This window comes from Lycium ferocissimum, chromosome 5, assembly GCF_029784015.1.
Source record: "Lycium ferocissimum isolate CSIRO_LF1 chromosome 5, AGI_CSIRO_Lferr_CH_V1, whole genome shotgun sequence".
NCBI classification, from domain to species: Eukaryota; Viridiplantae; Streptophyta; class Magnoliopsida; order Solanales; family Solanaceae; genus Lycium; species Lycium ferocissimum.
In genome coordinates this window covers 75,456,235-75,481,350 of record NC_081346.1, presented here as the reverse complement: position 1 = coordinate 75,481,350, position 25,116 = coordinate 75,456,235, and the positions used below count along the sequence as shown (strand labels likewise).

At 34.5% G+C, this 25,116-nt stretch overlaps 3 protein-coding genes across 3 annotated transcripts; 1 reads left to right on the top strand and 2 right to left on the bottom strand.

The window, feature by feature from the left end:
* Window positions 1–347: 347 nt before the first annotated feature.
* Window positions 348–4,726, bottom strand: LOC132057500 (beta-fructofuranosidase, insoluble isoenzyme 1-like). The gene is made up of 5 exons (XM_059450128.1): window positions 4,471–4,726; window positions 1,973–2,994; window positions 1,513–1,757; window positions 1,105–1,201; window positions 348–694 (listed from the first exon to the last, which is right to left on the bottom strand). Exons 1-5 carry the CDS (start codon window positions 4,667–4,669, stop codon window positions 515–517), a joined length of 1,743 nt encoding a protein of 580 aa, XP_059306111.1. The 5' UTR covers window positions 4,670–4,726; the 3' UTR covers window positions 348–514.
* Window positions 4,727–11,676: 6,950 nt separating this feature from the next.
* LOC132057499 (pentatricopeptide repeat-containing protein At4g21065-like) lies at window positions 11,677–14,042 on the top strand. The gene has a single exon (XM_059450126.1). The coding sequence runs from the start codon at window positions 11,753–11,755 to the stop codon at window positions 13,577–13,579; it is 1,827 nt and encodes a 608-aa protein (XP_059306109.1). The 5' UTR covers window positions 11,677–11,752; the 3' UTR covers window positions 13,580–14,042.
* Window positions 14,043–14,896: 854 nt separating this feature from the next.
* LOC132057498 (kinesin-like protein KIN-5C) lies at window positions 14,897–24,422 on the bottom strand. The gene is made up of 23 exons (XM_059450125.1): window positions 24,236–24,422; window positions 23,495–23,624; window positions 22,796–22,954; window positions 22,357–22,706; window positions 22,140–22,278; window positions 21,804–21,901; window positions 21,563–21,719; window positions 20,696–20,765; window positions 20,515–20,591; window positions 20,025–20,078; window positions 19,850–19,930; window positions 19,661–19,772; window positions 19,500–19,586; window positions 19,248–19,423; window positions 18,938–19,099; window positions 18,716–18,823; window positions 18,419–18,577; window positions 18,262–18,345; window positions 17,985–18,190; window positions 17,686–17,787; window positions 16,624–16,733; window positions 16,128–16,279; window positions 14,897–15,308 (listed from the first exon to the last, which is right to left on the bottom strand). The coding sequence occupies exons 1-23, from the start codon at window positions 24,283–24,285 to the stop codon at window positions 15,108–15,110; spliced, it is 3,024 nt and encodes a 1,007-aa protein (XP_059306108.1). The 5' UTR covers window positions 24,286–24,422; the 3' UTR covers window positions 14,897–15,107.
* Between the last annotated feature and the right edge of the window lie 694 nt (window positions 24,423–25,116).

Here is a 25,116-nt window from a genome sequence, read left to right as displayed (position 1 = left end):
GTTGATTACTCCTCTTTCTTCTTTGCTTTTACATTTTGTCATTACTTAAGTATTTTCATTTATAATTTCATCACAACGAGTGTGTAATAAATTCTATGATGATTATAGCTTATTTAGTTCATCCTCATATATTTTACATGCAAGGCTTGGGTCTCCTTATTTGTACCCTTCTCTTTGAGCTTATTATTATTATTATTAATAAAATAAGCCGCCAACTTGGTAGTATATTAGCTCTAAAAAAACCAAACTTTATCTAACTCTTTCACATAACAACTTGCCTAATTTTACCAAATGTTAGTACTACACAAGACCACACATTTGATTGCGTAACAAAACAACAAAAAGTGAACAAATTTCTTAGTATGCATACATAAGCATGGTAATATAGAAGTCCATATACATACTCTATGGCCTCTAAATTCACCAAAATAAATGAGAGACAATTATTGAGGACTCTTGAGGACATATTGAGTACACATATAGTTGTAGACATAATTCTTTTCTTGAAATTGTTTTAGTTCATCCTAAGTGTACCCATGCTCCAAGCATTCAAAGTCTCAATTGTGATTGTCTCTGTGCCATTATTGAAGGCAAATAAATGTGCATTTTCATGAATAGCTAGTGTTGGATAAACCCTTGATGTTATGCATGTTTTTCCACCAGCGCCAAAACTTTCCACTACAGAGTTATCAATCTGAAAAACATATAAATAATAAAACAATTACTTGAAAGAAAAAGAGAATAGAGAGATGATAGCTTGTTTTGGGAAATCAGAAGTGTTTTCTTATTGTTTAAAATAGTGCTTATTTTAGAGAGTTGAAGTTTTTGATCAAGTTTGAAGGAAAAAAATAAATATTCTTGAGTAGCAGTTGAAGTGTATTTTAGAATCTGAAAAAGTATCTTCTACCCAGAAACACTTTTAATAGCTCGGCCAGGCATAAATTGATGCTCTAACATTGATAAAAGTGTTTTTTTAATTGATTAGTCAAATACAAATCATTACTTTCGTAAAATATTTTTTTTAGAAGCACTTTTCAAAATAAGCAGATCTTAAAAATTTGATCAAAAAAATTATCAATAAAAAATGATTGAAAGAAAACTTACCAAACTCCTAAGAGATAGCTTCTTGTCTACTAAATCTACATCCACATATCCAGCAAATGAGGGCTTGTACATTGCTTCATTATGCCTAATGGTGGACCTGCCCATCAATAAGGAAATTAAATAAGGTTAGTGTTTTTACTGGTACTAATGGACAGTTGATGAGTAGGTCTATTTCTTATCATGATATCAATATTGAGTCATTCCAATTTTTGGTTTACTCGATAGTGTGCTCCTATATTATATTATTCATGCTCAGTCGGCCTAAAAATATTAGAGTTTGGATTGAGTTAGGCCAAGACCCATTTCATATCAAAAGTAAGTTGACAAGTAACATTTGATCAAACGAGACAAATAATGAGAGAAAATGTAATTTTTATCCTTACAATTAATTAGATTGAATAAACATACCTTTTAGCATCTGAGCACATGAGAACCTTATAATTTTTTTGGGCCTTGAACACTCTGAAGAAAACAGGCGTGTATTCTTCCAAGTTTTTAGAAGCTAATGTTGCAAGTCCAAATGGCCCAAGCCCACCTTGAACAGTCGAGCCCTTAATGGCGCAAACATCTTGGGCATAAAGGTCAGCCCATTTAGGATCAAATTGCTCTACCTTGTCCAAGCTTGAAAAAGAGAATGTTACTTCAACATCAGCCTGCCATTTTCAATTGTTTTACAAGTTTAGCCTTAGTATGTAAAGGACAACTTATTTAAACGATCTTAACATTTCTAGTCAACTAAAAACAATTCATCTGTCTAGTTGTGTATAGCAAGTGCATGCATGATGAGTGCATACATTTGTACGGATGTTGTGTGGTGTAAAAACTTCTTTATTTATAGTAATGAGGTTTAACAAGAAAAAGTCTAAACCTGTGCTGGTGTGATTCCTCTAACTTCGACCTTTTCTCCCTTGCGCAACTTCTTCTTGTTTAACTGCACTTTTTTCTTTCGTAAGGTCTCTAATTCTTTGACAGGCCATTGGACCAATTGTTTACCAGTAGGTTCAAGCCATACTTTGCGTGGAATAGCTTGAATTCCAGCCCATCCTTTCCTGATATCATCATCTGGTAAAACATCAGACTCATTAGTCCAACCCCACACCACTCTTCGATTCTTGCTAGGGTCATAGAATGATTTAGACGCGTAGAAATTTCCATAGTCGAGCCTCAATCCCTTCCAACCATCGATAGAGTTGTTATCTGGAATGTACCTATCTCTTTTGATATCATACATGCCAATGGTGTAGTACTCAAACCTAGTGACATCAAGGCTATTTTTAAGGACATATTTAACATTTTCGTCGCGATACGATGAGTCTAAACCATTAGTATTCTTCAATGATACAGGAAAAAAATCAGGACATTCCCAGTTTCCAGTATTAGCTGATGAATGAAGTGGATGTTTGGCCTTGACCCATCTCATAAAATCTCGACTTTTGTATAATATGGCCAATCCCCTATGTTTTCTCGAACTTCCTATCACAATTCTCCAAAGCCCATCTTGGCCCATCCAAGCTGTTGTTGGGTCACGAAATTTGGTTTTGTTGATGCTATTGTCAGGAACAATCAAGGGGTTGTTATCAGGCTTGATCCATTTAGTAAGATATGGATCAGACAAGTTGGCTGGGACAGCATAGTTTTGGACTTGGGCCTGGTGGACATCTACTACTCCAGTGTATAAAATAATGGGCTTGTTACCGGGTAGAATAGTTGCTGACCCGGACCATGCACCATATTTGTCAAATTTTTTGGATGGATAAATTGCAGGCTCTAAATGGATCCAATTTATCAAGTCTTTGGAGACTGAATGGGCCCAAATAATGTTGCCCCATACTGATCCTTTTGGGTTGTGCTGATAAAATAAATGATAGACTCCATTGTAATACATTGGTGCTGTTGGAAAAAAAAAAAAAAAAAACATGAAAATCAATAATATGAATTGAGTTATTGGTAATTCTGTGTATATATATAGTATTAGAATGAATTTTGGAAAAAAGAACATCTAACTCACCATTAGGGTCTGTCGTATATTTGGAAGGCAAGCATCGAGAGAGACCAATAAGAACAAAAGAATTAGAAAATGATTAGTGAAGACAATTGAATGCATTCTATAATTAAAAAAATATTGAGAAGCAATCAAATAGTTAACGAATGAAATGTGAAAACACATAAATGTAAGAAATGAAAAAAATAACTATTATACTAGCTTCTCCACATGTTTTAGACTTCATAAGAAATTTTTGCTAGTAAGCTTGTTCGTCACGAATTTAAATTGAACTAGTAAGTTCTAAATACTAGGTGTCTAAAGCAGCAACAACAACAAAAAGAGTTAGTCCCTCCATTTTTAATTTTTAATTTATGTATCAGAGTTTAGCTAGGAAAGTAGTTTAAGAAAGAGACAGAGAAAATATTTTTTGGAACAATGGTCTTATACATGTCTTGAGATTACGGTGGCTATAAAAATAAGTCATTAAGTGTAACATGATAAACTTAAAGTTATTTATTTTCAGATAAGAGATCGAAGTATTATTCTTTTTTGAACGGACTAATAAAAAAATAGTGTCACATAAAACGAAACATATAAAGTATTTTTTTCTTTTATATTTATATATAAGAGACAATTTGTTTGGCTAGTTAATATAAGACCTACACAATATATGTCATTTTTTTTTATCGTGATATAGTAACTTAGGAGAAAACCAATATGGAAGAAGAAAATGTCACGGGGAATATAAAGGATGCCTCCAAAAAATTGATTCCAAGGCCAAAATTTTAGGCCAAAAAATACTTTTCATATGTTGCATGTTTCTTTTTCTCTTTTGCACATTCTTATCCAAAACCATAGCCTTTTCTTGCCATAATAACTAACATAATCTAGGGAATAGACTCGTTTTTAATAAGAAACGTTTTACTCTCTTAGTAGTGGTATTATTTTTTCAGCTAGAGTGCCCACAAGGGGGTTAGCTATCAAGAATGATCAATCTTACATATACGTAGCTACAATAATCAACTAAGCAGCAAAACGAAATTATAGTTCCTTATGCAAAAGAAGGAGCAATAATCTCCTCTTATAATACTTATGATCAAAATATATAAGTTAAAAATAAAGAATTTTTCAGAAGTTTCATCTCCCCTATAATGCAATAATCTTAGTAATAAAATAGCACCGTCAACGCATGAACTAGAAACAAACAATATGCTAGATACATACAACGACTAAAAATAACGCAGCCCTAGAGTACACAAACTCGCATTTAAGTTAGAACTGTGCCAATAAATTGACACTGCTTATACGTTAAATTTTGTGTATGCCGCTGCTCTTGCACACACACAACACAGAATTAGAGCCAGAGAAACAGATGAACATACCATTGATCCAATGCTTTGGGGGTTGAAAATGGAAACCAGTTCTATGAACGTTTTTGACACTAACAGCACTTGAAGATTGCAAGTCCACAAAAACATTATGAGAAGCAAACACAACATTAATGTTTGATAAAACTACAAATAAGCTAAATAAATAAACTGATAAAGCCCAAACAGAAGAATTTTTCTTAAACAACTCCATTTTTTGTGTTTCTTTTTTGTAATAATGTGGAGAAAGAAACTGAAGAATGAAGAAGTAAATAAAGCGTGTTGGAGTATTTATAGAGAAAACCAACTATGATGAGTGGATAAAAAAAGGTCGATTTTTGGAGTTTTTTTTTCTTTAGTTAATTTGGATAGGAATAGTTTTTTTCTCTTTTTGGATAAACTTTTATTTAATTATAACGATATTGGAGCAGTTGTATTATTGGAATATTTGCATCTTTGAGTTTCCTTTTTACTTGCCAGTTTTTTCTTACACGTGCCTTTTGCCATTTGCCACCCTTTCTTTTTTCACTTTATATTTTGAACATTTGGCACCTAATTACACACCCAATATTTATACCAAGCTATGTTAGTTTACCGTGATTAGTAATAAATTAGAAGTGAAAATATGTATTAACTAACGATGATTAAATAAATATAGTAACAATTTTGTTGAACACACATATTATATATTTACTGGATTGGTATGAACAAAATATTTACACAATAATATTGCTTATTAAGAACACAAATTATGTAGTTACTGGAAATATTTATAGTTCCTTGTTTTCACCGATGACATTGAAGGACAAGCTTTTCGCCTTTTAAATAAATAGTTTTCTTTTATGCGTCAATATTATAAAAAATATTACACAATCATATTCTTATTATGTAATTATATGTAATCTCTTGACAATATTTATTAATAATCTAATATATAAGATAATTAGCTTACAATTAATAATTAAAATTCACTGACAATGGTAGAACCACCTCATGACCTTGTCTTAATGTAAATTTGATGCTCAAATCCTTTCACGAGTACAAATTACAAAATTAAAATGGCAAACTCCCTTCTCATGATCATGTATGACGTAAACTCAAAAAGACAAAATTAATATGTCGTGTTCCTCTAAATATGTTATATATATGTCCTAACTTTAGTATTTTTGTCCACGTTCGGTATGTTAGAGGACCTTAGCTATATAAGTATACATGGTTCAATTTTCACCAACATAACCTTTTAACTCTTTTAATGTCCATGTTTTTTTTTCCCCTCAACATTGTTCCTTACAAAAACATAGAAAAATTTAACAAAAAAGTTAGGCAATGTGAAAGATCGAGAAAATGAGACCTAATGCCAACCTGCACCTAACTATATATATTCACATAATAAAAGTTTGCCTAATGTTAATTATCAATTATAGTAGCAACTATATAAGCACTACAACTTGTGATTGTTACTAAGCTTTATCTCAAAAAAATCTAGAATGTGACAATTAATGAAAAGGTAGAGAAGAACAGCGGCTACTTTTATTATTTTGGGTTATGGACCAAACTGATTGTGTAACAAAAACAAAAAGTTTTTTTTTTATTCACAAATTTATACACATATATCGTGGAAAGCCATACTCCACGCCCAAATTCCCCAAATAAATGAGACAATTCTCGAGCTAGTAGCTTAATAGGCGCAGTTTAGACTAAAACCCAGATAAATCTGCTTTAATACCATACGAAAGAATTTGTTCAACATGCCTAAAATGTTAAAATTACAGGTGGAGAACATCTTAAAACTGTTACACAATTGATGCGTTATAGTATGTAATACAAATTTAAACGGAAAACATAGTGAGTGAGAAACTAAGAATGTATATAACAGATCTTAACTCGTTCGAAATTGAGGTATAATTTTCACTGATTGATCTTGCATCACGGACACAAATATTAATATGTCTATGTGTATATCATAGTGCTCGAGTCCAATGATTTGATCTGTTACTACTAAGTTTTTGAACAACTCACACAATCACAACATTTCAAAAATTTATAATGATTTGGCAGTCGTGAAACTATGAGTTTTACTAAGGGTGTTCACGGTTTAACACATATTTATAAAATATAAATTTTAACCTATATACATGAAATAATTTTCTATTTGCTGATCAATATAATCAGCTACTTATATATATATATATATTTGAGCTCTTTAAACTTATTATAATTAGAAACACTCATAAGTCATAACCTTATAATTATTAACATTATAATAAGTGGAGTAGCTCAATGCATTATAAATTCCTTTGAGAATCTTACTCAGTGTGAGATAAAATCTCCAACACCTTCCAACACTTAATGCGATTCTAAGCTAGCTTTTCATATGGACTGATTTTTTTCCCTTTTTAGAAAAAAAAAATGAAATGCCGCAAGTTGAAGTACGAGTATTAAGCAAAGAGAGTAGATTTTAAGAGGCTATCTAAATTAATGTGCGCGTAGTAAAGTTAATCCTACTTTCATAACAAATTAGCGACGGATAATGAAAAAATCTTATTAGCTATGTACTATTTAGCGAATTAACTAAATAAAATAAAATTTAGCAACAGATTATTAGCAACAAACTTTATTTTATAGTGATTAAAAAAAAGACAAACCACATGGAATAGACGCGGATAGATTTACTTACAAAAATACCTTTGAATTTATTTTCATCATATTCAAATAATATGTAATCATGATGTTTGAGGCTCAAAATAAAATGGATAGGACCACAGTAATTGTTGAAAATGTAACTAAAATGGATCGATGAATAGGTGCTGAATGATGAATTTGCATAACAAGAACAAGTGCATTACACATCACATTTACTTAAGTTTTCCAAGATTCCTAACCAATAAAATCAGCATAAGTGTTTTGACTACTTGTGGAAAATTGGTTGATAAATTTGGCAAAAACTTTTATCTTTCTACTTTCCGTTTTCATATTTATGTCTTGGAACATTTGTACTTAATAGCTGGCTGCACAAGTACTTTTTTTTTTTTTCTTTTTCAAATTGCTTTTCCACCTTTGAGTTCTTAGTGGGTTCGATTCATGCCAAATATATGGGTGAATTCTTGTGGAAATGAGCTTAGACACTAGCTAACCGATAGACTCCAAAAATGAGCTCATGAAGCGAAAATTATTCAAGATCATATATAAGTAGAAGAACGCCGATTTCGTAAATTAATATGGAACTCTAGCATTTCCTAATGCAGAACCAAAACCTAGACGTTTGGAGCGTGAACAACATATAACATGAAGCCCCAAAATTGGGTAAATTAATCAGGGTAAAATAAAAAAATAGCAATCTTCCACACTTGTAATTGAAAAATAGCTACAGATTCAATCATTGAAAAATATCTGATTTTTGGTATCCTTGACAGACTCATGGATTTCATAAGTCGTGAAAGTATCCCAGACTTTATTCTTGTATCCCAGACTTCATTCTTGTTTAAGTTTGAAATACATGATAATGTGATGACGTTTCTATATTAAAAGTGATTACTTTTCGACGAAATTTCAAACACACGCTGTTTTCAAAATCGGCGCAAAAAGTGGCTAGCCCATATACTTGTTATATAGGGAAATTTGCACGATTGCCCTTCTTTGGGGGTGGTCTTTAATTTTTGTCCCTCAAATTATTGGTCTTTAATTTTTGTCCTTCGCCTAAAATACCCCAAGGTTCTGGGTTCGAACCCCTTCGCCTAAAATACCCCAAGGTTCTGGGTTCGAACCCCGGCTTAGTCATAAAAATTAAAAAAAAATTCGCAATAGGTTAAAAAGTCTCATTTTATGCGCATTTTGTCTTATAAGGCAAACTTTTAGTTATGCCTTAAGGCAACATTTGCCGCATAAGGCAGACTTTAGTTATGCCTTAAGGCAAACTCTGCCGCATAAGGCAGACTTTTTGCAGAGCCTTGCTTTGTGTTTTTTTTTTTTTTTTTTTTAACTGAGCGGAGTTCGAACTCAGAACCTCGGGGTATTTTCGACACCTTTTTAAGCGAAGGGCAAAAATTAAAGACCAAAGGCTATTGAAGGGCAATCCGCACAAAAAAATGGTTATATATGGTAAATCAAGAATATGTTGTGATGGGTTTAACTCTAGTATCATGTGGAAGAAAATGGCCTTAGGACCATAGATGGATGACTCAGAAATTTTGACTCAAATCATGTATATGTATTAAAAAAAATTACTACATAAGTACAGAAAATATACTACGAACCTTATAAATCGAATGGGTGAAAGAAATCCGAACTCAAACCTATAATTATGTTCAGCTCTTCGATTTGCACCTACCTTAGGCATATATCATTTCACAATAAAACACCAAGAAAAATTGATGACAAACTTCCTACATGCACTTCCACTAAGGTTTTGTTGACTTGATGACATGTTTCTACTATATGCTACAACAACTTTGCAAGCGTCAAAGGTACATTCTTAGCACAATTTGGTGATACCTTGGAAAGAACCAACTTCTATGTCACAACTTTTATGTTCCACTAGAATCCCCTACCCATAAACACCTAATTTTTAGAAGGAAACAAAAAATCTATTTCCCATGTCGACCTGACTTATAATAAATAATAATCATAATATTGAGAAATAAAGATCCACCTTTTGATATAGTGCCAAAAATATCTTATTCCCTTTAATTATTGACAAAAATAAAGCACAAAATATCTCGTTAAGTCCAAAGATCCACCTCCCTCTCAAGCAGAAAAATCTAAAAAGAAAGATGCATAACTCCCTGACCCGACAAATTCAGATTTGTAGCATATAGGACCCTAAAGAGGGAAGCATCGGTATAATATTTGATATCTGGAACCTACTGACCCGTCTAATTCATATTTGCTCCTCGTAGGTCCCATAAAAGGGAAACACTTCTTATCGAGTGTTTCTTCATTCTCAAAGGTCTCATAGGACCCATAAAAGGGAAACACTTCTTATCGAGAGTTTCTTCATTCTCAAAGGTCAAATATCTTTTCTGTTTTATTCTTATTGAGCTACATTAGCAACAAATCTTTTCTTTTCTGCAGCGCTGCTTCTACAATCTTAGGATTCTACACTGGCCGTCATGACCCAAACTAAAGTAAAAAAGACTTCTAATTCTTTTTTTAAGTAATTATTTTCTTTTCCTTCTTTTTACTTGAAAATCCAGGAGCTTTTTTTGTGTGCAGCCTGTTTCTCATGGTTCAGACAAAATAAACAAATAAAACTATTGTTTTGACCTTGCACTCTAGAAACAGCCCCACCGTTTTCAGATTAAAAGATTAGGTAAAGGGAAGATGTTTTTTGTGGTTGTCAATTAGTAAATCTTGATTTTATATTTTATAATCATAAGCCCATAAATGGAAAGAGGAGTTTGCATTTGTTTTGAAGTTTTACTTTAAAGTGTGGTGGAGAAAAAGTGGATGTTGATGTCATAACAATAAATAATAAACAACATCTTATATATTTAGCCATGTGTTCATTCTTGGACTTATAGATTATAAACAATAGGTTGACACTAATTTGAATAATAAAAAGGAGTTTGAATACTTTTTGGATTTTCTTGAAACTTTAATGATAGTTAGACAAACGACACAAAGAGTGAATGTTACCGAGCACCTTTTTATTCGTAGTTGAAAATTTTGACTTTTCATAGATAACGTATTTGTTGACATTTTATTTTCAATTTTGGGTCACATAATTTAACATGTGCTAACGAAGTAAACAGAGCCCGTTGTTTAATTCTCATCGCTGTCATCATCAAAGAATTTCTATGTTTTGATCGAAGGGAAAATTTATTTAATGCGGATGTGAGAGGACGAGTTGAATATTTGTATATATATGCACACACTAAATTATTATCGTGAGATATTATTATGGGCTTGTGTTTAGTGTCCTGATTATTAAGTCCACGTGGACAAATATAAATGTTAAATCAAGAGTTGGATGCCAAAAATTCACAAAATCGACTATAATGATTTTTCGTGTGAAATAGTTATAGAAAAGTGACATTTCTAACAAAATAAAGAAATACGATTCTACTACATAATTTTTCAATAGTTGAGCGATCAATTGAATAATAAACTCGACAAATTGACTTATTCTTTAGTATGTGCGCGCAAGTTGTTTTTTTGCCAAAGTTGTATAAGGTAATTGTCTTGAAATGAAAAGATGTTGCTCTTATTCATGTTGTGGTGACAAAAATTGGTTGCCCCAACTTGACAATAAGAAGGCACAATGTATGTAGTAGTCCACGTGGACTGATATTAATGTTAAATCAGGAGTTGGGTGTCAAAAATTCACAAATCGACTAGAATGATTTTTCGTGTTAAATGACTATAGAAAAGCAACTTTTGTGAAGACAAAAAAGAAAGAAAGACAACTTTACTACATAATTTTCAGTAGTTAAATCATCATTTGAGTAATGAACTCAATGCATCGACTTATCCTTTAGTGTGTGAGCGCATGTTTGTTTCTTTTGCCAAAGTTGGACAAAGCAATTGTCTTTGAAATGAAAAGATGTTGCTCTTATTCATGTAGTGACCTCAAAAAATTGGTTGCCCAACTTGACAATAACAAGGCACAATTTATGTAGAAACTACTAATAAGTGTAAGTTTTGGCAGCTTTCACTTGGTGTCCCATAAAGAAAAATATTGCCTAGCTTCTTGTACAATTTACAATTGTTGAATGTATAGTTTTGACTTGTCCTGTCTATACAAAGTGGCGGATACAAAATTTAGACATTGAGTTTCGAGTTGAAGAGTGAATTTTGAAATGTATATTTGATTCAATATAACTCAGCTATTCACACACATATAAAGTTCGACTCCAAATCTTTGGGTTCTACCAAACCTCGACCCTGCATTGGGATACGCAAATGTCTAATCTCTAGCGATAAAATTCATATGGGACCTCAAGCATAACGAGTCCAATCGAGTTTAGAGGATTACCTGTCATCATCATATGCTCTACTGAAATAGATTTCACGGAAAACAAGCTATATTCAATCTTGATTGGTGGGAGGTAGTAAGTACTAGTGGAATTAATCGAGGTGCGCGCAAACTGTTTGTGGACAGAGTTACACGATTGATATCGCCTTGGATGTTTTTGCGTGATCCCACGAAATTAGGCTAAGGTCCATCGGCTCAAACACCATAATTATTAAAGAACAAAAAATTAACAAAAAGTGAAATGATCTTCAAAAATCGTTTGCCCCAACTATCAACTACATTTCAAGAAAGAATAACAATAACACTCTGCCAAATTAAAATTTGATGTTCAAATCCAAAACCCCAAAGATTTTTGCTTCCAAATATGCAACACTTTGTTATTCTTCAGCTCCCTCCATTGTTGAGGCTACACAAATTTCACATTATTTAGATCCAAGATTCTATCTTTATGAACTTATTAAGTGTAAAACTCCTAATCAAGTAAAACAAGTTCATGCTCAAATAACAACTAATGGGCTGTTTAAAAATCAAATTGTTGCTAACAAACTTTTATACATATATTGTATGCATAAGTCTTTAGATGATTCTTATGCTTTGTTTTGTGGATTAAGTGAAAAAAATGCTGTTTCTTGGAGTGTTATGATTGGTGGTTATGCTAAAAATGGTGACTTTATTAACAGTTTAAGGATTTTTAGGGATTATTTAAGATCTGGTGATAGACCTGATAATTATACTTTACCTTTTGTGATTAGGATTTGTAGAGATACAATGGACTTGAAAATGGGTAGATTGATTCATAATGTTGTTTATAAATGTGGGTTGGATTCAGATGATTTTGTTGTTGCAGCACTTGTTGATATGTATTCAAAATGTAAGGTTATTGGGGATGCATACCAACTGTTTGATAAAATGCCTAAGAGAGATCTTGTGACTTGGACGGTGATGATTGGGGCGTGTACGGAGTGTGGGGATCCGGACAAGGCGTTAAGTTTGTTCGATAGAATGAGAGAGGATGGAGTTGTTCCGGATAAAGTCGCGTTGGTAAATGTAGTAAACGCTTGTGCAAAGATAGGGGCAATGCATAAGGCGAAGGTTGTACATGAATATATAGCTAGGAGTAAATTTTCGTTGGATGTTATATTGGGGACGGCGATGGTTGACATGTATGCTAAATGTGGGTCCGTTGATGTTGCGAGGGAAGTGTTTGATGGTTTGAGAGAAAAGAACGTTATAACTTGGAGTGCGATGATAGGGGCTTATGGTTATCATGGCCAAGGCCGTAATGCTATTGATATGTTCCCTACGATGTTAAGGAGTCGGATATTGCCTAACAAGATCACGTTTGTTTCTCTTCTGTATGCTTGTAGTCACAGCGGGCTGGTTGAAGAAGGCAAACGACTTTTCAATTCTATGCAGAAAGAGTATGGTGTGAAGCCTGATATCAAACATTTTACTTGTATGGTGGACCTCTTGGGACGTGCTGGGAAGATCGATGAATCATTACAGTTAATAGAGAGTATGTCTGTTGCAAAAGATGAAGGGATTTGGGGGGCATTACTTGGAGCTTGTAGAATCCATGGCCATGTTGAGCTTGCAGAAAAGGCGGCGAAATCTCTGATTGAATTGCAACCCCAGAACCCGGGACACTATGTCTTGCTTTCAAATATATATGCTAAAGCGGGTAAATGGCAGGACGTAGCCAAGATCAGGGAATTAATGAGTCATCAGAAGTTGAAGAAAATCCCTGGTTGGACATGGATTGAAGTTGATAACAAGATTCACAGATTTAGCGTTGGAGACCACACCCATCCTCGATTGAAAGAGATCTACGAGAAGTTGAATTATATGCTCAAGGAATTGGAGATTGCGGGTTATGTTCCTGACACAAACTTTGTGTTGCATGATGTTGATGAGGAACTTAAGCTTGGAAACCTATTCTCTCATAGCGAAAAGTTGGCTATCGCGTTTGGCCTCATAAGCACACCTGAACAATCCACGATTAGAATTATGAAGAACCTTCGAGTATGTGGTGACTGCCACACGTTCTGTAAGTTTGTTTCCCAGGTTACAAGTAGGGTGATCGTTGTCCGTGATGCAAATCGGTTTCACCACTTTAAACAAGGTGCCTGTTCTTGTGGAGATTACTGGTGATTGTCCCTGTTCCAGTCTTATGAGGTGAATGCTATGTTGTTCGAACTATTCAAAATGCCAGAGGGTAGTGCAACTTTTGGAGGATCCGACACGGGTACAACAATATTTTTGGAGAGTCCTGTAGGGTGAGAGGGGGATGAAGAAAGTGGACAAAATAGACTCACATTTTTCATCGAACAAATTGTTAGAAAACCCGTTGTCGGACTTGATTAATCGCCCTTTGCTGTGAGCATGTTTCCCATCTCTTCTCGAGAAACAAGTAGGCAATTTATTTGCAAAACTGTTCTCAATTTCATATGATTCCGCAAGATTTAGTTTCATTCAAGTTACGGATTCTAGCCCATTGAAAAGAGTTTTGATCTATCCAGAGATCATTTGGATTCCACTAGTAATAATGAGGATTTGGAAACTAGTTTTTCAATTGATTGATTCTACAATTCTGAAGTTTCTTATATTTTAAATTAAAACGCAATTTAGAAGGAATTAATGAGAGGACATCAATTCAAATTCTGGATTTTCGAATACACTAAAAGAATCACATTGAAAACGCATACGCTTAACAAAAAGAATTTTTTTTTTTTTTTTGATATACCTAGGAGATGGATCTGTATGAACCAATGGATCGTGAACTAGCATATGGTCTCTTATTTCATAATTTTAATATCAACCACCATCCAGGTCTCTTAATTAATTAGATAATTGAGATGTGTTCTTGCATCACTCTCTTTCATCACATGTAATTGTAAATCAAAAAGAAAAGGAGAGAAATTACTTCTTTGACTGGGAATACTAGGTGCTGGATCTTTGTTAAACTGAACCAAAGCAGTAATTAATGCATTAATCATTGAAATAGATCCCTTGAAAAGCAAAAAAAAAAAAAAAAAATGGTTCTATTATGCTTAGTAACAATATGTCGTGTTTTTTACGCTGCCTTCAACTCTTAATTTCACATAGACCTAGTTATTGAATTGATAAGTAGCTTGTGGGACACTAATAAGATAATTTATAAGCCTCGATCACAAACTAGTTGGGGGTCTGCTCTATGAATCCTCAATATCAATTCCATTAAGACAATGAACATATTTCTTTTCCCATACTTGAGTTGAGCCGACTATGACTTGAGTAAATTTCAAAAGTCCAGAACAAGCTATGTACAAATTTGCTCGAGCAATAGAAATTGTTATGCACTTGATGAAAAAAAGAGTTGAGTTGCTTCAGCATCTTAAGGTCAGTATAGCCGCAAAATATAAATATATCTATCTAGTATTTCACCATTGAATGTCACTATAAAAGTATTGCAAGATGAGACAGCAACTCTTCAAGTAATAGCACTTTTACAATACATAGAGCACCAAGAGTTCCTCATTTACAGCCATTTTTCTAAATCCCAAGGTGGGATTTATTTTTCAAGACTGAATCAACCTACAATATATACTGCAGTTTGCAGTATTCACTCAGTATACAAAAGAAAATACCGATACAGCTTAAATGATCATATGCACGATGGAACAACAAAGAGACCAGTCTGCTAATTGTTTATCAGTGAGAGAGGCGATCGTGGTATAAGTGAAGGCTTAAGTTCCTTTACTTGGAATGACTCAAATGAATTGTTCTCTCGAAATTCCTCGAGTAGAGTTTCCATTGGCATGGTGCGCAACGACTCAATTGTTCCCTTGCTTGGTACATCTGGCTCAGACCTAATAGGTGTTGTTCCAGTTGGCTCATAATCCTGAGCATCAGTCAGAAAGTAATGAAAGTTCAGCACAACTATATAGTACTGTCTATTCTTAACTAGAAAATGCTAAGAGCTAAAGAAAAAGCAAGACACCGAGCTTCATTATTTTTGGTTTTCAGGCTAGTTATGCAAGATTATAATGCAAGGGTTGTTTATAAGTAATTATGCAAGGAATGGTATGTAGGGATATCTACTCTGAGGCATTTTGTCTTTACATATATTCATCTCTGTATTGCTAATGCACATATTCTTATTTAGCATTCATATCCCGCATAAATAATGCATAGATTCTGCATGACTTGATGTTGGCATTATCCAATACCACCAATCAAAAGCTGCTTACTTATTTAGGTATTTATTGTTCTTATACGGCCAACAAATCATTGGATTAGTTTTTTTTTTTTTTATGACATGGAACCCCCAGCCGCTACCCTTCGGGTGCGCACAGGGTAAACCCAGATCCTGTGTAATAGCTCGCAAACCTCACAGGAGAGATAACCCGCACTAGGCAAGCCCTGTGCGACGAGCTCGACCCAGATGGCAAATCATTGGATTAGTTATTGAGGGATTATTTTTCCTAATCCCTCCAACCAAACATTGTATCATTTTATGGGATTATTTTTCCTAATTCTCCAACCAAACGACTCACAGCTAAATGCAATGCAGATAGAATATGGCAGAACTATCCTTTTTCTTCTAGGCAACAGCAAAATAAATAGTAACCAAGATAAATTTCCAAGAAGCTAACTTTGTCCAGGGCAGTTCCTGAACATTTAAATTTTAAAGTGTAAGTAAGATTCTTGATCAGCATACCATAAACTTCTGCTGAAATGTTTCAAGTGTCTGATGTTCAATGGAGGTAGACTGTGTGCAGTGATCTTTCTCAAGTACATTAAGGGTCTCCGAGTGTGCACTAGTGGTATCCAAAATGCCAGATATAGATCCTCTCTCTTCGCCTGATAAGCCTGAACGAGAATGGAATAGAGGGAACATTATAAGCTACACTTTTGCAAAAATTATTCCTTCAACAAATGAAATTACATATTAGCAGTATGCCTACCAAAAAAACTAATCATGGCAGCCAAAAACTAGACAATCTACTATATAAAGTGTACTACTCATTTTACCATATGTTACTGAATTTTTGCTTCTATGAGTATTTTACTTCCAAAAAGTTTATAACATATTGCCTATCTATAGAAGATTTTCTTTAGCATTGAACTGCGCCTACGCTTTATTCTGTTAAAGAATCCTCAATAGCTGCAGAACCCAAAATCAGAACATACTAGACAAATTTTAGAAAACTTACCGTCAATAGATTTAATAATATCTTCACTATTCCTTTTCACATCTTCTTCAGCAGCTTCCCTTGTGGATTCAAATTCAGTTACATGTTGCTCATTGCAATCGCATATGTTCCTGAAACAGGAAAAGGGGGGAAAACAAAGAGGGATATCATAATAAAGTTTGCTGGCGTGCTCAAGTTTCTCTTCAAAGAGAAAGCAATAAGCTCATATTGGTTTTTCAAATGCCCAATGACGTAGTCGATATACATTATATATCTGCATGCTCATTTCCTATTGTTTGTTATAAGCCTTCTGTGATCCACTAGTGTGGACAATGCAGTTTAACCACTCAAAAATTCCCTAAGTGGCTCTAGATATAGGGAATGATCTGATGTTCTCCCAACATAATTCAACTACTTGATGGTTCTCTTCCACCAGTACAAAATAACACCAAACATCCGTAAAAACACTCTCTCAATTTCCAGCTACAGTTAAGTTGTCTCGGTAAGTAGGAAAGAATAGTATTAGAACAGGCACAAATGAACAAAAGGAAGCAAATAGTGAGTGAACAGGCACAAATGAACAAAAGATGAAAAGATATCACATTTCCCAAAATAGTTTCATTAACTAACACTGTTAATAGGCACAAACGGAATTGAAAATTGAAATAACACTTGAAACCTTCCTATCAACAATTTATTCAGGTGGTGGTCGGAGTATTACATTGTTGTTTATTTCTATTTATCTGTTTGCAAAGGAAGGCGGGGTGGGGGTGGGGGCTTCTCCTTCTAGAAAAATTATCAGGGTGGACTTCTGGAATCAAATTGAAGATTTCAAGTGCAGAGATTTAGAACCTTTGAATTGATAATACTTCTCCGACATTCATTCTTTTTCTTGAAATAAGTAAACGAAATAAAATGATGAGCATGGCTTTAAACAATTTACTTTCAGACTAAGGAGTATGAGTTCTATCCATTAACAAAACAGGAGGTAATATACATCTTTCATTTATTAAAAGTAACCAATATGTTACTTATCTGCTCTTCAGGCATGGAACAAAATACCAAGTAAAATTGAAAATTTACCTGACAACTGAATTCATTGTTGAAACATGTTGATTGCCCATGTCGTTAACTGATTCATGTGTACTTTGCCACCGCTTCAGAGCTGTTTCAGTTGTGTTTACACTGGATAGAAAAGCAACACACAATTGCTTACAGAGAAAGAAGAAGCAAAAATATTTAAAATGAAATAGAGGAAATAAAGACTATTCACTGAAAAGGTCAACAAATTTAGATCAGAGTTCGGTTAACCAAATAACAACAACTGAAACTTGGCAGAATAAAAGAATTCAAATATATAAGGTGCAAATTCAGATACTTACCACTTCTGCATGAGTAATTCCATTCGGCAATGTTTGGCAGCTGAGAAATCAGCATTTTCTTTGGTCTCACCTTCTGCTTGCATATAGAAGTCCTGCCATTTTCTTTTTGCATCTGTCGTAATACCTTCCATAGAGGATACATGCCCATCCAAGAATGTCTTATTTCCAGAAACAGTTTCTCTAAGATCAACAAGCTTTGCACCAACCTGTGAGGTAAACTTTTAGAAAGGGAATAGAAGAAAAATCATATGTATATTCACAGGAGTGAAAAACAAACCAGTTCTTTTTGACGGAGCATGTGATTGGACACCAAGGAAGTTACATTAGCAATAAGCTTCTCTGTATCTAATCTTGATTGCTCCTGAAGAAGACAAACTCAGACATCAGAATTAGAGGGATAAACAACACTGTTGTACCGAGTCTCAAAGACATACCTCATATGCCTTTTCAAATTCAGCAATAGATTTCGTTTGAATCTCATCAACTGTTGTTGCATGCCTTTCAAGTCTTTTTGATTCGTCGAAAAGCTTGTCAAAAAATCCTTGAATGATCTCTGAGATACTTGTCAAATGCTCTGTACTGTCATTAAATCTCTACATAATTGGAAAAAAAACAATGATGAACAATGCAGAACTATATCCTCAAATTAACTTTAACAATAACAACCAAGTTCTGGATGTAATAAGTGTTGATTATCAATCAAAGTTTACAAGTAGAGTTCATATTGGAACCTGACGAAGCTCTCTAGCAAAATGTGCCATTTCTACTTGGTGGGTTGACAAAGTGCTCTGAAGTTCCTCGAAAATGACATTTGCTTTAACAGACTCCGCATCTAGAAACTGCAACAAGGAGAGGAACAAAGAAAAGGTATTCAAACCACAAATACATCTATTATTGTATACTGACAAAAATCCAAATACATCAGAAGCTGAAAGCAAACTGTCATTTCGTACTTCTTTAGCGGAAATTGAATTAGAAGAAGTCAAAGTTGAAATTTCCGCCAGAGCAGCATTAGAAGCAGCTTTATGCAGCCTCACTACATTCTGCATAGCCTCAAAGTGAGCTATGTACAAGGCCTTTGAAGAATTAATTTTCCTCGTCAAGTCTAAGACAGCCTACAAGAAAAGTTATGACGTTTCAGTTTCAAAAGAACTGGAGAGAACCAAAGAAAGCACAGCAATCACTAGCAAAAAAGACAAACAATTAGAAGCGGGGAAGGCAGAAGATGAAATAGGAGAAGAGCCACTGGGACCCAGTAATCACCTTATCATGTGATTCGAGAAAATTATTACAGAATTTCTCGACACATTGGAGGTGTTCATTTTGTCGAGACACTGATGTTGCCACTGTGCGGGAAAGAGAACCAAGTTTCTTTGCAAGCTCAGTTTGAAAGTTGTTTACCACTGACCTATTATCAGTATTCAGTTTATCCTCTCTAGCTGAAGGGAAAAAAAAAAGTAGGATGAAGTGAGTAATCCTGACAAATCATGCAGCGAAAACAATTAAATTTCATACCAATTTTTTGGAATAAGGAAGCATTCTCTTGAATTGATTTCTCCAAGTCAGCCCGTAAAACGCATGCTTGGTGGGCCAGGGCATTTTCTGAAAATATCATATTTCAGAATTAATACTGAATAGGAAAGCACACTTCAAAATGAACGTTCAGATAACTATACCAGCTTTTTTTTGTTCAGAGATGATAAAATCCCGCTCCTTGAGAGTGTATTGGTATTGTCTTAACTGTTCTTCAGAGTAGGCTAGCAATTTGCTTGTTTGGTTCAATTGTTTCTGCAAGAACCCTCCACCATAAGAACTTTCAAACAGGTTGCAAAACACAACGAAGGAATAAAAGGTTAGTAATTCACCTGTGTTGCATCAAGTTTACAAGTCAAATCTGAACACTGCTGAACCTGACTGTCATGTCTACTTTGTAACTCCTCAAGTTGCTGATTATCACAGACCAAAACACAAGTTATTATTCACATAAGAAGTGGAATATAAAAGAACTATTCAAGTACGAGGTTTCAGTCAATTACAGACCTTCTGCTGGTTTTCCATGCTAACTCCCATTTGTTCAATTTGATCTGCCATTGCCTAAAAATTAATAGGGTAAACGATTCTATATCAGAAAACTCTTGCAATAAAAAAACTGAACAAATCCTAATACAGTCAAGATGAATACAGAACAAACGGAACAGACTCGTATAAGCAGATGAGCGTTTGAATACAAACAACAACAACAACAATTTACCCAGTGAAATCCCACAGTGTGGGGTCTGGGGAGGGTAAAATGTACGCAGACCTTACCCCCATCTCGGAAGATAGGGAGGCTGTTTCCGGAAGACCCTCCGCTCAAGAGAAAACATGATGAGAAAAGGTCAGATAAGCACAAACAGTTCAAAGCAATACGAAAATGAAACTAACGAAAGCGGAAATAGAGGGCATACTAAACAGGCTAAATATTTTTACACTCACTCCTTGAACAGCCAAAAAAGGGAGAAAAGGAAAGGACAAAGAAAAAGTGTCCTACCTTTCTCTCACTCTCCTCCTGATAATATCGCTCTTTTGGTATATAAACACCATTCTTCTCACGAGCAGCGTACACCTCTGGAAGAAAGCAGTTGGAACAAAGGGGGATCAGTAAAATGCTACTCTGATCTTGTGAAAAGAATCCTTCAAAATATCTCATAGACTGAATATAAAGCAATGACCTCCTTTAAGCCGCTCAATTTCGCCATACAAATCCTTGATGAGGGTTGATTTCATCATTTTTTGATTCACCTACAGATTAACATCGAAAGAAATATGATATTGAGGTGAAGTAGAATTAAAACAATTGTAACAGTTCAAATTTGTGTAATCTTATGTAGTTATCTGGAAAACAGAGTGTATTTGATGTTGCATCAAGTATTGCACACGCAACAAATGTCAATACATTAGGTTCAAGCGAATAGAATTCGACTAAGAAACCAAAGTGGCTAGATTCAGTACCAGTAACAAATTGGAAAAATGTCAGCTAAGTTATTCATTTTCCCTGATGGCTCTGAACACTTTCTGGCTGCTATAAACTCTTCCTGACAAACAACCTTAACAATAATCTCCATCCATTATAGAAGTCAATCTGGAACATTTTGTGGTTTTGTCCATCTAGTATTACGCATCAAAGGAATAAATTCCTTTGAGGTAGAGCGGCACACTAAATTGCTTGATTAACCAAATTCAATGCCTCTCCACTCCAAAAAGGAATATAATGTAACTGCCGCTGGTGTATGGGTAATTTGAAACTTATACTTGCTCCACACAACAATACTAAAACAAGCAAATGAGGGATGCTCATATGTTGCAGTATAAAACACTAAAAAGATCATAGGTTATTATGACATGATTAGCATATGTGGAAAGATATCCATTGGGTTAAAGCACATCAAAAACATGCATGCAAACAGAAGATGGAAAGCTGTTGTATGCGAATATAAAGAGAAGTGAACAGCAGACAAAGATTTCCTATATTGAGAGAATGAGAGAGCCGCATAAGGTGACTTTGCCAAGGAAACCATTTTGCTTTTTCACAAATTTACCTCAGGCTTATTCCTTATGTTTTTTGCTCTGTGGGCGTAGTCTAGTGTGCTCAGAGTCTCCTCAAGACAGTGCACAGCAGGTGACACTGTGGCAATGATACAGGTTTTTGTTCTTCCTCCCAACGAATCACGCAGCAAACGTGTAAGTTTGCTATCCCTGGAATTTAAAAATAGCATAAAAATGACATAATAAGTACGTAGATCCAAGAATGGATAAAAAACAACCAAAAACATTAAATACCTGTAAGGAATATGCCCAAGATGCTCAACAAGGGCAGTAATCACTCGTCCAAGTGTGAGTAAACTTTTGTTTATTTCTCCAGCTTCCCTTGCACGACCCTAAGAATTAAAATTGTCAAGTAATTAACAGAACAGACTGATTTCCTACTTTAGTATAATTAACAAAACAGATAGATAGAGTGCAAGTACCTCTAAATGAGAAAACAAAAAGAGGAAAAAACAAAAGTGAGGTGCCTTACAGAAATAAGAAAATTAGAACAACTGTATACGTTTAATTAAACAAGATCAAGGAATGACTTTCTGAAAGAGTTAATAGATGGACCAGTAATGGTGTTACCTCCCTAGCCCCAGAGCGAGAAATGTTCTCTGAACCAGCCAAATCAACTAAATTTAACTTGCCACATTTTATAAGTTCTTCGCCTTCATGGGTTGTTTCCTTGATGTGTATTGTTATGGAGAAAAGAGAATGTGATCGACTGAAACAAAACCATAATTTCTATCATCTTGTACGCAAATGATAATATAATGATATCAAGACGAGCAAAAAAGCATACCTTGATTGCTTATTGAGCAAGGTTTCTGCAGTTCGACGTTTTGCCGATCCCCTTTCAAGTAAGGTGAATATCTCACTGGCACTTGTCACAATTTCCTCTTCAAGCCCTCTAACCAGAACTCCGCCTTTCCCATCTTCCATGAGTGGCAATTGTTTCTTTTGTCTGTCTTCTAAAGCGACTTTAGACAAATCCTCAGGGGCTAACAAATCAGTGATTTCTTCATTATACAACTCTAAGAATGTAACTTTCACACTGTATTCTGCATTTTGACTCTCCAATGTATCAAAAATTTGCTTGACTGCTCTAGGTATGACACCTGCTTCTTGTGGAAGCTCTCCGTTGGGCCCACTCTGTGATGTCATACAATCAAAAATAAGAAACAAAAGTGCCTAAGCAAGCTTTTAAAGTGAACTGAGGCTCAAACTTTGCTATTCAGTACCTTGGCCCTCTTGCATTCACCCTCCATAGTGTAAGTCTTCCCAGTACCAGTTTGCCCATAAGCAAAAATTGTACAGTTGAATCCCTCTAAAACTTCATTAACAATGGGGATAATTGCTTGATCATAAAGGTCCCTTTGCTGTGCTGAGGGGCCAAAAACCTGCAGCATGACAATATTATAAGTAACACTTTCTGAATTACATGAAAGTATCACAATTTACACATTATAGCACTGTGAATGACATTACATTTCATAATAATATCAAATTCATTTCCATACCCAAATAAAAAAAAAAAAAATTATTCTCTCTTTTTTCTGAAATGCCTTAATGAAGAAAAAACTAAACTTTTGTTTCATTTTTCTGCAGCAAGATATTAGCTCAAAAATACAACAAAAGTTATCACATTTTAGCACTGTGAATGACATGACATTTCCTAATAACATCAAATTAATGCCCATAAACCGACTATGAAAAAAACAAATTATCCTTTTTTATCTGAAATGCCTTAATGAAGCAAAAACTAAACAATTTTTCTTTTTTCTGCCCCAAGATATTAGCTCCATATTACAACAAAATGCTTAATCACATCCGCAACCACACTAAGTTCCTACTTTGAGGTTTTTGTTCAAACCATTTCTAATCCATGTATATAACCAACCAACATAAACATTAAAGTAATCAAACAGTATAAGCGTTACCTTATCAAAAGTGAAAATCCTATCAATGTGTTTTCCAGCAATATTTTGGGAAACAGCAACCTCTCTCTGATACTCATTACAAGTCACCACCTGTGGAGCATTACTCCGCAACTCATCGTTACTAAACGGCCTGAAAACTCAACCCAAAAATCATCACCACCAATAAAAAAAGGGGAAATTTTCAAAAATATACAGCCCAACATATTGTATTATGCCACGAAGCCATATTTTCAGTTTATACAATATTATACAACATTACACCTGGGGGGAAAAGCATTATACATAACGTTTATCAACCTTGTATAAAAAGTGTTTATACACAAATATGGGCTAAACCTGATAACAAACTCAAAATATGGGCAAAAGCGTGTACATATTTTTTTTCCCAGTAGACATAGAGAGTAATTTTCCCATAAAAGCATACACACAAATATGGGCTAAAGTGTGTAAACATTTTCTCCCAGTAGACATAGAGCGTAAATTTCCCACAAAAACACCAAAAAGTAAAGAAAATGGAAGACCCAATTTCCAAATACCGAAAAACAAAAACCCTAATGTAATCTTCGGCCATCTAGTTTAGCAAACATGGCCAAAGTATACACTGTCTATACATTTCGGCTGTATAAGTAGTGTATAGGTATGTATATTATATGTATATGTATGTAATGTCTAGAAAATCGAAGACCCAATTTCCAAATACCAAAGAAACAAAAACCCTAATCGGAAATTGAAGTAAATTACCTGCAACGAAGCAGAACCTGAACATTGACACCTTTTTCCTTATTAGACATTTTTGTTAAACGCTGAACAACACAAGGTGAACCACCTATGCTTCTCTTTGGTGTACTTAACTGAGCCACTGTGTGTTTGTGCGTGTTTTCTGTTACTGTGTGTTCTTGGTGTTTGTGTGTGTGTAGCCGTTTGGGGGAGATCTGAAAATGATGAAGCGGGAAGAAGAGAGATTTTGAAATTTGAGAGAAGGCGCGTCTGGGAATTGATCGGACGGTTGACATGGATTATGATTTCGAGTTCTTAATGGGCTTATTCATCACTGATTAGTAGCCCAATAGGTACTCAGGAAGTGGAATCATTTGCACTTCTGTCACTATTTTGTGCTGCTCTTTAATTTCTAGCCCTCAAAATAAATACTACTACTATTTTGCGGGGAATAACTTTAAATTTTCGCGCTTCATAATATCTTATAAGTTATGCCGGATTCCTTGAACAACTTATGCCCCACTAGACATAAGTCCGATTTTAAAGGACATACCGTACAATTACTTCAAAAATATTACTCGTACTAGCAATTGTACCAATGTATCAGATTTTACATTTGCATATTAAGTTATATCCAAAAAAAATTATTTAACTTGTATCTAAAAGTGTGCTCCTCTCTAGCTTTTCCTCCTCATCCTTATTCAAAAGCTATCGGTGATGGTTAAGAGAGTTTCCATGGCACTTAGTGCTATGCAACAAACATACATAATGATCTTGTCGTTCTCAATGTTTCAATTACTCATTTAAGTTGGACTAATTTCAAACTGAAATGAATGAGGCACCACAGGTAAAGTGAAATGAACGGACAATCAAAGTTCATAAAAGAGTTTAAAGTTCATAACTTC

Coding starts and splice junctions, on each gene's coding strand:
- LOC132057499 (XM_059450126.1), top strand. CDS start 11,753: ATGTTCAAATCCAAAACCCCAAAGATTTTTGCTTCCAAATATGCAACA.
- LOC132057500 (XM_059450128.1), bottom strand. CDS start 4,669: ATGGAGTTGTTTAAGAAAAATTCTTCTGTTTGGGCTTTATCAGTTTAT. Junction 2,995..4,470: donor CCCAAAGCATTGGATCAATG/GTATGTTCATCT, acceptor TTTTTCCAACAG/CACCAATGTATTACAATGGA. Junction 1,758..1,972: donor GAGGAATCACACCAGCACAG/GTTTAGACTTTT, acceptor TGAAAATGGCAG/GCTGATGTTGAAGTAACATT.
- LOC132057498 (XM_059450125.1), bottom strand. CDS start 24,285: ATGTCTAATAAGGAAAAAGGTGTCAATGTTCAGGTTCTGCTTCGTTGC. Junction 21,720..21,803: donor CTTGGGCATATTCCTTACAG/GTATTTAATGTT, acceptor TTTAAATTCCAG/GGATAGCAAACTTACACGTT. Junction 18,578..18,715: donor TTGCTAGAGAGCTTCGTCAG/GTTCCAATATGA, acceptor CCAATTATGTAG/AGATTTAATGACAGTACAGA.